Raw genomic sequence first — 17,250 nt, forward strand, 5'->3', positions numbered from 1 at the left:
ATCACTTCCCTGTGCGGGGACCCGACTATTCCCTGTCGGGTCTCGGATGTCGTTGGGCCTAACATCGTGGAGCCGGCGGCGACCTCTGGCCGGGACTAACCTGGGGGCTCCAGTTGCAGAGCCTGCGGAACTGACATCGCGGAGCTGGCCAACTTCAGAGCGGGAAGAGCTGTGGTGGTGTGCTGCTGCGACCCGACTTTGGAGTTCGGAGGCACCGGCCGCAGACCCGGTGGACGGGAACATCGGGAGCTCGCAGGTCCCTGGTGGGAGACCGCTTTTCCGAGCTCCGCAACGGCGACTTCTCCCGCTGGAATCGCGGGTTTAAAGGACATGGAGCCGGGGCCTAACATCGCCCGGCGTGGCTTAAACGGCCTCAGGACTTACCATCGCCCGCCGGGGGCTTTAACATCGGAGCCCCAGTTCGCCTCGACACTGCAGTTGGACTGCTGGACCACGGGAGAAGGAACAAAGGGAAGAGATAAAGACTTTGCCTTCCATCACAGTGAGGAGATGTTGGAGACTCACTGTGATGGATGTTTATGTAAACTGTGTTAAGTGTGGGTCTTGGATTGTTTTGTAATGTAAAAAACTGTAGAAATGATATTTCGTTCAAACCTTAGGTTTGAATGACAATAAATGCATTCTATTCTATTCTATGAAGTGCTGCATTGTACCGAGAGAAGCCAGATAGTGCTTCATTGTAGTAAAAGTGCTGCATTGTAGTGAGAGAGAGCTGCACTGTCATGAGTAATACATTGTAGTGAGAGAGTGCAGCATTGTAGGAACAGAGTGCTGCACCACAGTGAAAGTGCTACATTGCAGAGAGTGATGCAGAGAGTGATGCACTGTAGTGAGAGTGGTGCATTGCAGAGAGATATAGATTTACATTTACATTTAGCTCTTCGGGCTAACGGATTCAAGGAATATGGGGAGAAATGCAGGAACGTATTGTATTGATCATATTGAATGGTGGTGCTGACTCAAAGGGCCGAATGGCCTACTCCTGCCCCTATTTTCTATGTTTCTGTTTCTATAGTTACAATGAAGTGAGAGAGTGCTGCACTGTCATGAGCAATGCATTATAGTGAGAGTGCTGCATTGTAGTGAAAGTGCTGCATTGTGGTGGTCATTGTGTATCTATGTATTCAAGGAATATGAATATGGGTGGGTGGCCCTATGGTAGAGCAGGTGGGGCTGCTGCCTCACTGATGTCTACACTGCTCTCAATAGTCAATAGTCTATTTAATTGTCATTTGGACCCCTGGAGGTCCAAATGAAATGCCGTTTCTGCAGCCATACATTACACACAAATAGACCCCAGACACAACATAATTTACAATTTTACATAAACATCCATCACATAGCTGTGATGGAAGGCCAAAAAAAAAACTTATCTCTCCACTGCACTCTCCCCCCCCCCGATGTCAGAGTCAAAGTCAAAGCCCCCGGCTTCTTCAAGCCATGCCATGATGCTTGGGATTCATAATCGAGGGCAGGCAGATTGTTGCTTAGCCCTTCAACAGATTGATTGACAGTGCGGTGGTTAAGTTACTGAGCTAGCAACCAAGGTTCTGAATCACTGATCTGGTGATATCGAGTCAAGACTTTGTTATATGCACCGGGTGTGAACCGGAACAATGAATTTTAAATCCTAAGGTGCTAGCCAGGGAATTTCTATACGAGTAATTCTGCAATTTAAATAAAAAATAACCCACTCTCTGCAATGACTGCCAATGTGTGACACAGCGGTAGAGCTGCTGCCTTACAGCGCCAGAGACCTAGGCTCAATCCTGACTACAGGTGCTGTCTGTACAGATTTTGTACATTCTCCCCGTGACTACGTGGATTTTCTCCGGGTGCTCTGGTTTCCTCCCACACTCCAAAAACATGCAGGTGTGTAGGTTAATTATCTGCAGTAAAATCGTAAAATGTCCCTAGTGTGTGTGTTAATGTACGGCATAGTCGCTGGTCGGCACGGACTCGGTGGTCTGAAGTATCTCGTTCTGCACTGTCTGTCCAGAGTCTAAAATAAAGTCTTAAAACAGATTGCTGTTTATAGACCTTTTTGATTCACGTGTTGTTAAGGGAAGGAAATCCGCCAGTTTGTCATAAATATGACTCTGGACCACCCAACGTGGTTTAAATTTACTGGCCTGCACATGGAGACAATTAGGGATAAGTAAATGCTGGTATTAATCATATTTCCTTACAACACAAGAATGCAGTTTATACATTCTCCCTGTGACTCCTGAGACATTCCCTGGGTGCTCCAATTTCCACCCACATCCCAAAGGCATGCTGGTTGGTAGGATAAATGGCCACTGTTAACTATCCCGAGAGAATGTTTGTCAGTGTGAGGGAGAGAGTACAGAGAAACAAGTGGGATTGTGGTTGATAGGCTTGCTTTGAGACTTAGAACATGGAACATGGAACATGGAACAGTACAGCACGAGAACAGGCCCTTCAGCCCACAATGTCTGTGCCACACATAATGCCAAGACCGTCACTTATCTACCTGCACATAACTCATATCCCTCCATTCCCGCATATCCATATCCAAAAGTCTTCAACCAGCGCCCCTGGCAACGAGTTCCAGATCCTCGAATTCCAAAGCCTCGGCGTCCTTCCTGTAAATGGGCAACCAGAATTGCATGCAATCCTCCAAATGTGGCCTGATTAAAGCCACACTCCATGATACAGAAGGCATAACATATGCTTGCTTCCATCAGATGTGGACTCCCATACATCGGCGAAACCAAACGCAGACTGGGCGATCATTTTGCGGAACATCTTCGTTCTCCCCGCATGAACCAACCTGATCTCCCGGTTGCTAAACACTTTAATTCTCCTTCCCATTCCCACACAGACCTTTCTGTCCTCGGTCTCATTGTCAGAGTGAGGTTTGGGCAGCTTACAGCCCAGTGGTATGAATATTCATTTCTCTCACTTCAGGTAACCCCGGCATTCCCTCTCTCTCTATCTCTCCCCCATCCAAGTTGCATTAACTTCTCATTTTCACCCGACAAACAGCTTACAATAGCCTGTTTCCTTTATCATCGTATCTTTTTTGTATATCTTTCATTCGCTGTTCTTATCTCTCCACATCACCGTCTATATCTCTAGTTTCCCTTATCCCCTGACTAGTCTGAATAAGGGTCTCGACCTGAAACGTCATCCATTCCCATTCTCCAGAGATGCTGCCAATCTCGTTAAGTTACTCCAGCTTTTTGTGTCTATCTTCGGTTTAAACCAGCATCTGCCGTTCCTTCCTACATATATTCTGTGTTCATCCCTTTCAGGATTTTAGTAGATGGTGATTGTTATCGGCTGCTGAATGTTCTTTCTCTTGGTGGCTTATGCATAAGAATCAACATTTAGATTATTTGTGGAGAGTAATTGGGATAGTGATGTCTGGGTTAGATAGAGAAGGAGACAAAGATGAGTACTGGGGGAGAAAAAACGAGGTAAAAATAGTTCAAGAGGTGAAATGGTGGCAGTGGCACCCAAAGATCCTATAGCGAGCAAGATAGTCCACTCGACGAAAAAGACGTAGTACGGTCATGGGCAGATTCATGGGTAATTTAAGGCCCCATTTCCGTAACCGGCTTCCGCCTCAGCACCAAAGATCCCGTAGCGGAGCAAAGATACTGGTGCGGAGACGGAAGCCGGTTACGGAACCATCCTCGTAAAAATGAAAGTTATTTGGTAAAAATCTTCTCCTCATTTTCAGAATTTAAATTTATTAACACAAACTGTTCCCCCGCAACGTTGATTACATTGCGGGTCGGGTCGGGTCGGGTCGGGTCCGATTACTGAAATGGATGAAAAAAAGGCCCATGTTACGTTCCGTACTACACGTCAGCCCATTGCATTTAGCAGGAGTGGTCCATCGTGCTCCGATATAGGATCTTCGGTGGCACTAGAGATGGCAGCCTCACAGCTCCAGAGATGCATGTTTGATCCTGACTCACACTGCCTTCCTTGTGGAGTTTGCAAGTTCTCCCTGTGACCATACTAGGTTTCCCCCAAGTGCTCTCATTTACACCCACATCCCAAAGGCGTGTTGGTTGGTTGGCTGCAGTAAATTCCCCTTGGTAGGGGAATCAGGGTGGGTCATGTGGAAGGGAATATGTCACAGTGAATAGAGTGGGATTGATGGAATTAGTCAGAAGGACAATGTAGAATCGATGGACCGAATGAGTTATTTCTACATAATAGGAGAATATAAGGTATGAGTGGAAATCCATTGTAATACCCCAACTCATCGACCACTGATGGAGGGAGGGAGAGATAGTCAGCTGTGAGTGGATGGAGGAGTAGACTTGATGGGCCGAATGGCCTAATTCTACTCTGATCATTTATGATCACGTTTGTATTTTTGACCATTTGGGCACCTCTGATCTTCCACATTCACTGTCCACTTTTGATATTGTACAGTAGTGCAGTGGTTAGAGTTGCTGCCTCACAGCTCCAGAGACATGGGTTTGATCCTGACCTCGGGTGCCATCAGTACGGGGAGTTTGTATGTTCTCCCTGCAACCGCGTGGGTTTTCTCCGGGTGCTCTGGTTTCCTCACACAGTCACAGGGAGAGCGCACAAACTCCACACGGACAGCACCGGAGGTCAGGATCAAACCTGGGTCTCTGGCACTGTGAGGCAGCAGCTCTAACACAGTGCCGCCTACATGTTTTAGTATCTCCTTCTGTTGCTCTGCGTCATTTATGTTTGACAACTGTTCTTGCGAAACAGCTTTGTACATTTTTCTATGTTGAAGGTGCTGTTTCATTGTGAGCTATTAATACTTGATAACTTCTATATTTTGCATCCTGCTATGTTAGACCCAGTACAATATACAATATGAACACTAATAGTTGCCCCAAAATAGATATATGATTTCTAATTCTTACGAGGATGATCCCAGGAACGATGAGTGTTTGAAGGCTCTGGGCCAGTACTCGCTGGAGTTTAGAAGGATGATAGGAGGCCTCATTGAAACATACCGAATAGTGAAAGGCCTGGGGAAGAGTGGATGCGGATAAGATGTTTCCACTAGAGGGAGAGTCTAGGACCAGAGGTCATAGCCTCAAAATAAAAGGACATTCCTTTAAAGATGAGGAGGGTTTTATTTAGTCAGAGGTTAGTGAATCTGTGGAAACACTTTTCACTAAGTGGCGAGTCTGTGGAATACTATGCCTCAGAGGGCAGTGGAGGCAGGTTCTCTGGATGCTTTCAAGAGAGAGATAGATAGGGCTCTCAAAAATAGCAGAGTCAGACGATATGGGGAGAAGGCAGGAACTGGGTACTGATTGGGGATGATCAGCCATGATCACATTGAATGGCAGTGCTGGCTCGAAGGGCCGAATGGCCTACTCCTGCACCTATTGTCTATTGTCTATTGTCTATTGAAATCATTGCCACAGGTGGCTGTGGAAGCCAAGTAATTGGATATTTTTAAGGTGCAGATTGACAGATTTGTGATTAGTACGGGTGTCAGGGGTTATGGGGAGAAAGCAGGAGAATGGGATTGAGAGGGAAAGATAGATCAGCCATGATTAAATGGCGGAGTTGACTTAATTGGCCAAACGGCCTAATTCTGCTCCTCAAATATATGAACTAATGAGGTTACGGTCAGTTGTGTATCCAGCATTGCTGAACTGACACAGACTAATGGGCTGAATGACCTACTTTGTGCAGTAGAGTTAATTTATTCCTTGAGATAAGAGCAGAGGGAAAAGCTATCAACTAGTGTTGAGGTAACAATTAGTGAACACTTGCATGTATACAGAATGCCTCTCAGCTTGCCCCTAAGTAATTTGCAGCCAGTGAGGTGATTTTTCAAGTGCAGTCGTTAATGTAATGTAAATGATACCGCTGCCAATTTCTGCACAGCAATGGCAGGTTAACCAATTATTAATCAAAATGCTTGAGGAAGAACAATTGACTATTGTGAGCAGTTTTGGGCCCCATATTTGAAGATAAATGTGCTGGCATTGGAGAGGGTCCAAAGGAGGTTTACGAGAATGATCCTGGGCAGGACTGGGTTAACGTATGATGAGCATTTGACAGCACTGCGCCTGTACTCACTGGAGTTTAGAAGGATGAGGGGGGGGTTCATTTGAATTTGTTGAACAGTGAAAGGCCTGAATAGAGTGGATGGAGAGAGGATGTTTCCACTAGTAGGAGAGTCGAGGACCAGAGGGCACAGCCTCTGAATTAAAGGATGTACCTTTAGAAAGGGGATAACAAGGAATTTATTTAGCCAGAGGGTGATGAATCTGTGGAATTCATTATAACAGAGGCCGTCATTGGCTATTTTTAAAGAGGAGATTGACAGATTCTTGATCTGTCACAGATAAGGGTGTTAGGGGTTATGGGAAGAGGGCAGGAGAATGGGGTTGAGACGGAAAGATAGATCATCCCTGATTGAATGGTGGAGTAGACCCAATGGGCCGAATGGCCTAATTCTGCCCCTATGACTTGATGAATAGGAGGGATATGGACGAAATGCAGGCAGGCAGGACTAATGTAGCTGGGACATGTTGACAGGTTGTGTCGAGGGGGCAGTTTCCACACTGTATCACTCTATGATTCTATGAATCCATTACATGAACTTATGAACTAAAACATCAAGGATAACGGTCCTACCCTTTACAACGATGCTTCGGGAATCCTAAACATGTATTTGAGAAATGTGCAAGAAGGAACTGCAGATGTTGGTTTAAACCAAAGATAGACACAAAATGCTGGAGTAACTCTGTGGGATAGGCAGCATCTCTGGAGAAAAGGAATAGATGACGTTTCGGGTTGGAACCCTTCTTCAGACTGAAAGATAGAGAAGGCCTGAATAAAGGCCTGAGCTGGTAACTAATGACCTCAGGAAGTGTGGAGTCCATTATGGCCCATTGTTGGCTGTGGAAGATGTGCTAACGAGAGGGATATAACGGACTGTGTAGTTTTCCCTCACAACTACATTGGATGTTTGTCCCTGGAGTGGGATTTGAACCCTCAACCCTTCTGACTCGGGGGAGAGATTGCCACCAGCCAATAGAAGGATTTTTTTTTTTTTGCTGGAACTGCAAGCCAGGACACAGCAGGGAGAAATCAGGACTAAGACTGGCAGTGTGTTTGCATATCCGGGCTGTGCCAAAGGAAGTTGTGGCAGACAGCTTGCATCTTCGAAAACGTGTGAATCAACATCTGAGAAAATGACAGCATGGAGGATTTCCATGCTTTAGTGAGAACAGATTGGAGTTGGTAGGAGTTTCCCCAACATAATCTGTGCTGTCTGCTGGCTGTGCCTGCTGTGTGCTGCTTGCCTGTGTTACTTCTGTTGCTTGGGAACTGACAGCTAAAGTAAGCACACCAGGTGCAGGTTGTATTGTTGAACCATGGTGCAGGAATGTCTTAACAAGTCTCCTATCACCAACATAAGGTGTTTATATCCTGCACACTGTCTTAATAGAGTTCATGTGCCACTTGGGTAACTTACAAGCCAATGGTATGAACAATGAATTCTCTAATTTTGTGTAATTCCTCCACCCCATTCCCCCTCCCCTCACCTCCCTGTGCCCCAAGAGGCCTGCCATAGAGTCATAGAGTGATACAGCATGGAAACAGGCCCATCGGCCCAACTTGCCCACACCGACCAACATGTCCCATCTACACTATTCCCACCTGCCTGCATTTGGCCCATATCTCTCTGAAGTTACCCTATCCGCATACCTGTCTAAATGTTTCTTGAATGTTACGATAGTACTTGTTTCAACTGCCTCCTCCGGCAGCTCGTTCCATATACCTACTTCCCATTGTGTAAAAATGTTACCCCGAAGGTTCCTATTAAATCATTCCCCCATCACCTTAAACCTATGTCTATTGGTTCTCAATTCCCCTACTCTGGACAAGAGACGCTTTGCATTTACCCGATCTATTCCTTTCACGATTCTATAAGATCGCCCCTCATCCTCCTGCGCTCCAATGAATAGAGACTTAGTTCACCCACTCCCTATAGCTCAGCCCCTTGAACCCTGGAAACATTTTTAGAAATCTTCCCTGCATCCTTTCCAGCTTGACAACATCTTTCCTTTAACATGCTGCCTAGAACTGAACACAATGCTCTAAATGTGGCCTCGCCAACGTCTTATGAAATTGCAACATGGCCCACCAACTTCTATACTCGATAATAGACACAAAATGCTGGAGTAACTCAGGGGGACAGGCAGCATCTCTGGAGAGAAAGAATGGGTGATGTTTTGGGTCGAGACTCTTCTTCAGACTGAGAGTCAGGGGAAAGGGAAACGAGATATAAAAGGTACATAGGCAGAAAGGCAGTGAGAGATGGTATTGCAGAACTCTCACAAGAGAGAGGAGGAAAATGTCTTCCAAGTAGACATACCTTGAGATTTCGCAGTGGAGCAGACAAAATTTGTAAAAAGGAGCTGCAGATGCTGGTCTAAACCAAATATAGACACAAAATGATGGGGTAACTCAGGGTTCAGGCACTTTGAAGATAATCTCCTCCTCTCTCTGTGGTTTCGGTGGGCTGAAAGGCCTGTTTCAATGCTGTATCTCTAAACTAAACTAAACTAATGTGGGAATTTTTTGTGTTATCTGATCTTTACTAACCTAAAACAAATCTCGTCATGAAATACATATCTGTTCAAATGCCCGTGATCCTCCCATAAAGTTGATTTTGGTAATAATGGGGCAAAATGTTTTCTGCTGCAAGAATCTCTTTTGATACAGACGCATGCAATTAGTTAAGAGCTGATTTCTTCAGTATTTCCCTGATATCTTGTTTTTTTTTCATATTTCCCTCTCCCCCCTCCATTCTCTCCCCAGCTGTTTGCCTTGTGTTGGGATGTATGGTATTCCCCGACGGATGGGACTCAGAAGCCGTGAGACACATGTGCGGGGATAAAACGGGGAAGTACATACTGGGGAACTGTTCCGTGCGCTGGGCGTATATCCTGGCCATTATCGGAATCCTGGATGCATTAATCCTCTCCTTCCTGGCATTTGTACTTGGCAACCGGCAGAACGAGCTCCTTCAGGAAGATCTCAAGGTCGAGAACAAAGGTGGGTCACATTTTCTGCATTCTGAGTTAGAACTGGTGTTTTATATACACAAAACTGACAAGGCCGCACACATCAGTTCAGAGTCCAGGATTAGCAAACGTAGCTACTTTTTCGACATATCACCCAACCCCCAACTATTCATAGTATGGTGCAATGCTATAGAATTATCTGTAACTTGGTACTGCGTTCTTTTCCTGCTAAACCTACACTGACAGCGTCACCGTGGTTCATTATCCAGTGTGAATATCATCGTGTGGCAGGCATTTCAACAGCGGCAGACCCAAGACAGACAGCAAGAGGGTGAAAGCTTGCAGAAGATGCAAGGTGCTGCCTCATTCTCCACCCGGTCACTGATCCCCCTGTTCATACAATCTGATCCAAATCATATCATTGAGCAAAGTAATGATGTCAGCGTATGAGTTACTCTCAAAATCAAATTGCGAGCATTTATACAGGAATGAGGGTGTCCGCTTTGATGTGAGGCCGAGCTGGGTAATTTGACACAACAACCATCCACACAGTGGGCCCAGAAACAAAACGCCCTCTCGACAGGGCACCAGTACGTATCGTACAGTTAAATGTGACAGGGAGTCATTTCCAGACTGTCGTCTCATCTCAACGTCAACTGTTCATGCTGCTCCTGTGATCTGTGAGACAATCTGATGCCATGTATTAGATGGTATATCAGATACTCACACTATGTAATGCCCATAAGTAGGTGAGATTCTGAACCCATCCATTCTAATACAGCCTGAACATCAATCTGCTGATAAACAATGCGAGCCTCCTCAGTAAACTGCAGCCACAGCTCTCTTCATTTACATTTACAGTATATGAATCATCACAACTCCTTGCTTTAGATTACAGACATGGACTTTCCTCCCAGGTTATCCATTATTCTTTCATATAAATCATCGCAACTCCTTCCTTTAGATTACAGACATGAACATTCATCTCAGGTATCCATTATTCTTTCATATAAATCATCGTAATTCCTCGCTTAGATTACAGACATGAGCTATACTCCCAGGTTATCCATTATTCCCTTGTGTAAAGGTGGAGGAATACGAACCGGAATCCGGTTCGTATTCCTCCACCTTTACACAAGGGAATAATGGATAACCTGGGAGTATAGCTCATGTCTGTAATCTAAGCAAGGAATTACGATGATTGGGTGTTTTTCTTTCACGTGAGAAAAAGTTGAATCCACGACAGGTAGTTGACTCCATTATCCATTGATTCCATTATCCATTGATGTCCCGGGCACGAGTTATTGCTCTGGTGGAGAGTGATAACATCCTTTCACTCCCCCCCCCCCCCCCCCCAGAACAAATTGTTTTCAGCTCTGTTAAATGTAGGAGTGGACAGTGGTAACGAGATGGGGACACAGTGAGCAGCCGATGATGCTTGTGATTACAACTGATGGATAATGATTACCGTGTATCTAAAGTGCACTCACTGGTGTCCTGATAGAACACAATGCAATGCATGGGCTTCAACATTTGGCATGTGTCTGGGGATTTTCTTTCTGCTGTTTTAGTCAGCCAATGATGCCTTTAAAATGAACAGATTAATGGCTGCACTGAAATAATGGAGAGAGGAGTTTAAAGGAAATGAAGCATTTCTTTTCTGCATTCCAATGCCACACTATCATGGCCATGGTTATGAATATGCTTGAGGTATCGAAGATACAAAATGCTGGAGTAACTGCTGGACAAGCAACGTCTTTGGAGAGAATGAATTGGCGGCATTTCGGGTCAAGACCCTTCTTCAAACTGGGGTTAGGAATATGATTATGGTACCGGTCAATCAGGGTCACGCGATCACAGGACCAAAAGAAATGTGTACAAAATCATGAGAGGAATAGATTTGGTAAATGCATGGTCTTTTGCCCAGAGTAGAGGAATCGAGGAACCAGAGGACATAGGTTTAAGGTGAGGGGGAAAACATTTAATAGGAACCTGAGGGGTAATGTTTTTACACAAAGGTGGGTGGGTGTATGGAATGAGCTGCTGGAGGAGGTCATTGAGACAGATACTATTGCAACACTTGAGAAACATTTAGACAGGTACATGGATAGGGTAGGTTTTAGAGAGATATGGGCCAAACGCAGGCAGGCGGCACAAGTGTAGATGGGGCATTTTGGTCGCCATGGGCAAGTTGGGTTGAAGGGCCTGTTTCTGCAATCGATGACTCTAAATAGGAGCCAAATTAGACCATTCAACCCACCGTGTCTACTCCACCATTCAATCATGGCTGATCTATTTTTCTCTCTCAACCCCTTTCTCCTGCCTTCTCCCCGAAATCTTGGATGACCTTTCTAATGAAGATGTCATCAACCTCCACTTTAAAAATACTCAATGTCTTGGACTCCACAGTGTCCGGGGGGCTGTGGCAATGAATTCCACAAATTCACCACCCTCTGACTAAAGAAAATCCTCCTTAGCTCCATTCTAAAGGTATGTCCTTTTATTCATAGGCTGTACCCTCTGATTCCAGACTCTCCACATGCACTCTATCCAAGCCTTTCATGATCCAGTACATTTCAATGAGATGCCCCCCATTCCTCTAAATGGCAGTGAGTACAGGCTCTGAGCCTTCAAACACTCCTCATACATTGATCCCATCGTCCCTGGGATCATTCTTGTAAATCTCCACTGGACACTCTCCAATGCCAGCACATCCCTCCTCAGGTGTGGGGCCCAAAACTGCTCACAATGTGTCCTCACCAGCGCCTTCAAGAGTCAGGAGTCAGATCGGAGCCTCAGTAGGAGGCAGGCGAGGAGTTGAGGAGATAGAGTTGGATGGGAGGGGGGAGGACATTTGAATAATTGTAGCAGAGATTAATGAACTCTAGAGGGTGGGGTGGACGTTAGAGGGGTCGGTAGACAGTCCAATCTTAAAGGAGAGGAGGTAAATGAAGGAACTCTTCTGAATGTGGTTCCCAGTCCTGTGTTTGGTCCTGCTCAGGGAGTTCTAGAGTTCTACAGTGGCACAGTGGTAGATTTGCTGCCTTCCAGCGCCAGTGACCTGGGTTCAATCCTGACCACGGGTGCCGTCTGTACGGAATTTGTGTGTTCTCCCTGTGGCCACGTGGGTTTTCTCCGGGTGCCCGGTTTCCCCCCACACTCCAAAGACATCCAGGTTTGTGGGTTAATTGGCTTCAGTAAAATTGTAAATTGTCCCTAGTGTGTAGGATAGTGCTAGTGTACGGGGTGATCGCTGGTTGGCACGGACTCGGTGGGCCAAAAGGGCCTGTTACTGCGCTGTATCTCTAAAGTCTAAAGTCTGTTCTGATAATACATATTATAAAATTATAAAAGGACTGGACAAGCTAGATGCAGGAAAAATGTTCCCAATGTTCTGGAATTCTCTGCCACAGAATGTAGTTGAGGCCAGTTCATTGGCTATATTTAAGAGGGAGTTAGATGTGGCCCTTGTAGCTAAAGGGATCAGGGGGTATTGGAGAGAAGGCAGGTACAGGATACTGAGTTGGATGATCAGCCATGATCATATTGAATGGCGGTGCAGGCTCGAAGGGCTGAATGGCCTACTCCTGCACCTATTTTCTATGTTTCTATGTTGGGTGATTCCAGAACCAGGGGCCACAGTCCTAGAATAAAGGGGAGGCCATTTAAGACTGAGGTGAAAAAAAACTTTTCACCCAGAGAGTTGTGAATTTGTGGAATTCCCTGCCACAGAGGGCAGTGGAGGCCAAATCACTGGATGGATTTAAGAGAGAGTTAGATAGAGCTCTAAGGGCTAGTGGAATCAAGGGATATAGGGAGAAGGCAGGCACGGGTTATTGATTGGGGACGATCAGCCATGATCACAATAAATGGCGGTGCTGGCTCGAAGGGCCGAATGGCCTCCTCCTGCACCTATGTTCTATATTTCTATGTTTCTAAGTGACCTGGTTTCCTTGGCAATGCACTGAAGGAGCGTTACTTTGGCAGTTACGTTATTCCATCGAGTCTGATGCGGATGATGTTCTATTGACACAAGTGTGATTTGTGGCCAGAAATGCCAAACAATTTCCAGAGTGGAGTGATTCAGCCCTAGAAATTGCCGCTGTAGAACTGGATCAGTACCAAAGATCTAAGAGCGCTCTAATCTTTGATAAGTTCAACATCACACATGCAAATCATTGGCCCTTGTGGGATCCTGCAACACTGAAACTTCCTTATGCTGTCCAACAGTAACGATATTTCAAAAGTACATAATAGTGTGTAAAGTACCTTGAAATGTCCCAAAGTCGTGAAATGTAATGTCATGTTTCATTAAGGTGATTTTCTGGGTTCTATCTGAATAAGGCATGATATACCCAGTTTGTTAGTTATCTTATGTACGTTTTTCACGATCTAATCAAGGCCAGCATTTATTGCCTATCCATATCTGCCCTTGGAAGGTGGCAGTTTGTCACCTGTAGCTGAATGACTTGCCAGGCCATTTCCGATGGCATTTCCGAATCACCCACTTGGAAGGATAGTCTAGAGAGGCACAGGGACCAGACCAGGTAAGGTTGGCAGATTTCTTCCCCCAAAAGACATCAAAACAAATGAGATTTACAGAAATTGTTGCTAAAACTAGGTTTTTATTCCAAATTCCAGGGTGCAGAGAAGATTAACGAGGATATTGTCAGGACTCGAGGGCCTGAGCAATAGGGAGTGTTTGAGCAGGCTGGGACTCGATTTCTTGGAGTGCAGGAGTATGGGGGTGATCTTATAGGGGTGTACAAATTCATGAGAGGAATAGATTAGGTAAACGCACAGAGCCTCTTGCCCAGAGTAGGGGAATCGAGAATCAGAGGACATAGGTTTAAGGTGAAGGGGAAAAGATTTAATAGTTACCTGAGGAGTAACATTTTCACACAAAGGGTGGTGAGTGCATGGAACAAGTGCCACAGGTAGTTGCGGCAGGGACTATCACAACATTTAAGAAACATTTAGACAGGATCATGGATAGGACAGGTTTTGAGGAATATGGGCTAAACACAGGCAGATGGGACCAGTGTAGATGGGACTTGTTGGTCGGTGTGGGCAAGATGGGCCGAAGGGCCTGCTTCCATGCTGTAATGCCCCTGTCCCACTTAGGAAACCTGAACGGAAACCTCTGGAGACTTTTGAGCCCCACCCAAGGTTTCCATGCGGTTCCTGGAGGTTCCCGGAGGTTTTTGTCAGTCTCCCGACCTGCTTCCACTACCTGCAACCTCCGGCAACCACCTGCAACCTCCGGGAACCTTGGGTGGGGCGCAAAGTCTCCAGAGGTTTCCGTTCAGGTTTCCTAAGTGGGACAGGGGCATAATAAGACTCTTTGAGTCCAGATCATTAACACCATAGCTGGTATGATGGGTTTGTTTGGTAACATACTACTGTACCACTACCCTACCCACTCAGAAAGCATGGGTGCCAATCCTTCTGATGTCATTTATGGTGAAGTTAGGTAGAAGTGGGGTTGAATTTCCATCCAGTTTCTCCCAATAGCTTTTACTCGGATTTCCAGCAATGATCTTCTGTGTATCAATCCCCCCAAAGTTACCATGGCAACCAGGGAACCTCCACAGCAATTCAGCTCAAAATAAGCTATTCTGGAATGATGAAAAATCGTTTTACCCAGATGTTAATTACAGAGTGTGAAAATCATTAAAACATGGGTGGTGAACTAATAGCTTTATTGACTCTATTTTGGAATTATATAAAATAGACCGCAAATTTGTTTTTGAATATTACATCATCACAAGCAGTCAGAATTAACTGCAATCCATTTTACATATGTTCTATGCATCAACAAATGCTAAGGAAAAATAGTGGAAGTAATTTTCAAACATTCTGCCTGCATTTGGGTTCATCTCTGTGTGTTTGGAGGATTGTGGACAGCACATGGGGCAATATTTGATTTGCATTCCCAGCAGTCAAGGTTCTGTGCTGTGTTACAGTCACAAATTGACCCCAGTGTTTGCTGTCCCTATAATTGTATGTTATAATTAGACCACTGTGTGTGCACAGCTCAGTGGGAATACTCAGTCCCCTGTAGGGCCTTACATCTTCATTGGGGTTGCTGCAAATATCTTAACCTACTACACCAGGTCCCTGCCGTAAAGAAGTCTGAAGAAAGATCTTGGCCCAAAATGTCACCTATCCACATCCTCCAGGGATACTATCTGATCTGCTGAATTACTCCAGCTGTTTGTGTCTTTCCTGTAGTGAACAGATGGAGCAGAGTTTAATTTTTATCTTGGTTGAAAGATACTTCATGAAATAGGCCCTTCGGCCCACCAAGTCCATACCGGCCATCGATCACCCGTTCACTATCTCACTATGTTATCTCACTTTCGCATCCTACACACTCGGGGCAATTTACAGAAGCCAATTAATCTACAAACCTGCGCACCTTTGGAATGTGGGAGGAAACCGGAGTACCCGGAGAAAACCCACGTGGTCACAGAGTGAACGTACAAACTCCGCACTGACAGCACTTGTAGTCAGGATTAAACCTGGATCTCTGGCGATGCATGGCCGCTGCGCCACATTCATTAAGGCAATAGCTCATAGGGATAGCGGAGTTAAGAGTATATGGAGAGAAGGCAGGAACGTGGTACTGATTGTGGATGATCAGCCATGATCACATTGAATGGCGATGCTGGCTCGAAGGGCCGAATGGCCTACTGGAACATTTGTCTATTGTCTATTGATCTTCAAAGATGATATTCAATAAGGCAATTTTGGAATTTGATGATAAACAGCAGAATGAATAGAGGTTTAAAATTACACATTGAGGAGAAACAGGATTGATATGTTTTTGATGATTAATTCACAGGTTGTGAGTGTCTCTGACAGTGTCCGTGATTTGTATTCATCCCAAGGTACCCTCTTCAGTTAACACCAGGATTAGATCACATTGGTCGGGGTGGTGTTAAGTGTAGACAAGAGAACAGAAGAATAACACATTTCCTTGACTGACGGGGATTACTGAGCCCAATGGACATTTACAACTACCAACCAGGCTGTTATATGGCTGATACGGGTACTGACTAGTACTGGTATCAGAGGTTATGGGGAGAAGGCAGGAAAATGGGGTTAAGAGGGAGAGATAGATCAGCCACAATTGAATTGCAGAGTATACTTGATGGGCCGAATGGCCTGATTCTACTCCTATCACTTATGAACTTATATATGTAATATTAAATGCCCCAGCTGGTTTAGAGGCCTCTGACCTCATGACTGCAAATCAGTAATGCAGGCCTCTGGATATTATTCCAGTAACTTACTCTTCTACAAATGCCCCGTAGAAAGCATTTTATCGACACGCATCACAGCAGGTTTGGGAACAGCTCCATCCAAAGAGCTGTGGACTCCGCCCAGGCCAGTGCATAAACCAACCCTCTCTTCCTCTGACTCCTTCTATACTTTACACTGCCTCGGCAAGGCCGCCAGCACAATCAAGGACGAGTTTCACTCCAGTCAGTTGCTCTGCTCCCCTCTCCTATCGGGCAAGAGGAACAGAAGTTTGGAAACACATAACTTCACATTCAAGGACGGTTTATTTCCAGCTGTTACCAGGCGACTGAACCAACCTCCTCACCAGCTAGAGAGTGGTCCTCAACTCCCATCGACCTCATAGGAGACCTTCAAACTATCTTTAATCGGACTTTATTGGAATCTTGCACTGAATGTTATACCCTTTATCCTGCATCTATGGACAGCCTGATTTTGAAGCCTCACATAGTCTTTTCACAGACTGGATAGCATGCAACAAAAAACCTTTCACTGCACCTCTGTGTATGTGACAAAAATTGACCAAACTAAACTAAACTGCACCAAACTACTTTACTACCATACCCTCCTTGCAGTCACCATACTCAGTGGGGAGCAATAACAGTAAGATTTTCCCCATGATGAATGCATTTTCCTGGATTAGATTCTGCACTGAAACAGCTCGGTCTCTGCCCCAGCACATACGTACACTGGAGTAAGTTTAAGATGGAAGAAGAGAGCTCCAGGCTGGAACTTGCCTGCAGGTTCTTGGTCCTTGGTCCTCCAAAATATTCCAAATGGAATTTAAACTGGAGGTGGTGAAGGGAGGGCTTAAGCCAGAAAGGGTTATTGTGAAGAAAGAGCTACTTTAAATTCAGTTGCATCTGGTTGGGCAGCATCTGAGGTGAGAGGAGCAGAGATA

At 45.3% G+C, this 17,250-nt stretch overlaps 1 protein-coding gene across 2 annotated transcripts in view; it reads left to right on the plus strand.

Moving 5' to 3' along the window:
- lhfpl4a (LHFPL tetraspan subfamily member 4a) overlaps positions 1–17,250 on the plus strand; it is a 200,708-nt gene that overhangs the window by 122,168 nt on the left and 61,290 nt on the right. For both annotated transcript variants that reach the window (XM_055648100.1, XM_055648099.1), the window contains exon 2: positions 8,839–9,075. In XM_055648100.1, coding sequence (XP_055504075.1) covers positions 8,839–9,075 — 237 coding nt within the window. The remainder of the gene's footprint in view (positions 1–8,838; positions 9,076–17,250) is intronic.

The sequence above is a fragment of the Leucoraja erinacea genome, chromosome 16 (assembly GCF_028641065.1).
Source record: "Leucoraja erinacea ecotype New England chromosome 16, Leri_hhj_1, whole genome shotgun sequence".
Taxonomy (NCBI): domain Eukaryota; kingdom Metazoa; phylum Chordata; class Chondrichthyes; order Rajiformes; family Rajidae; genus Leucoraja; species Leucoraja erinaceus.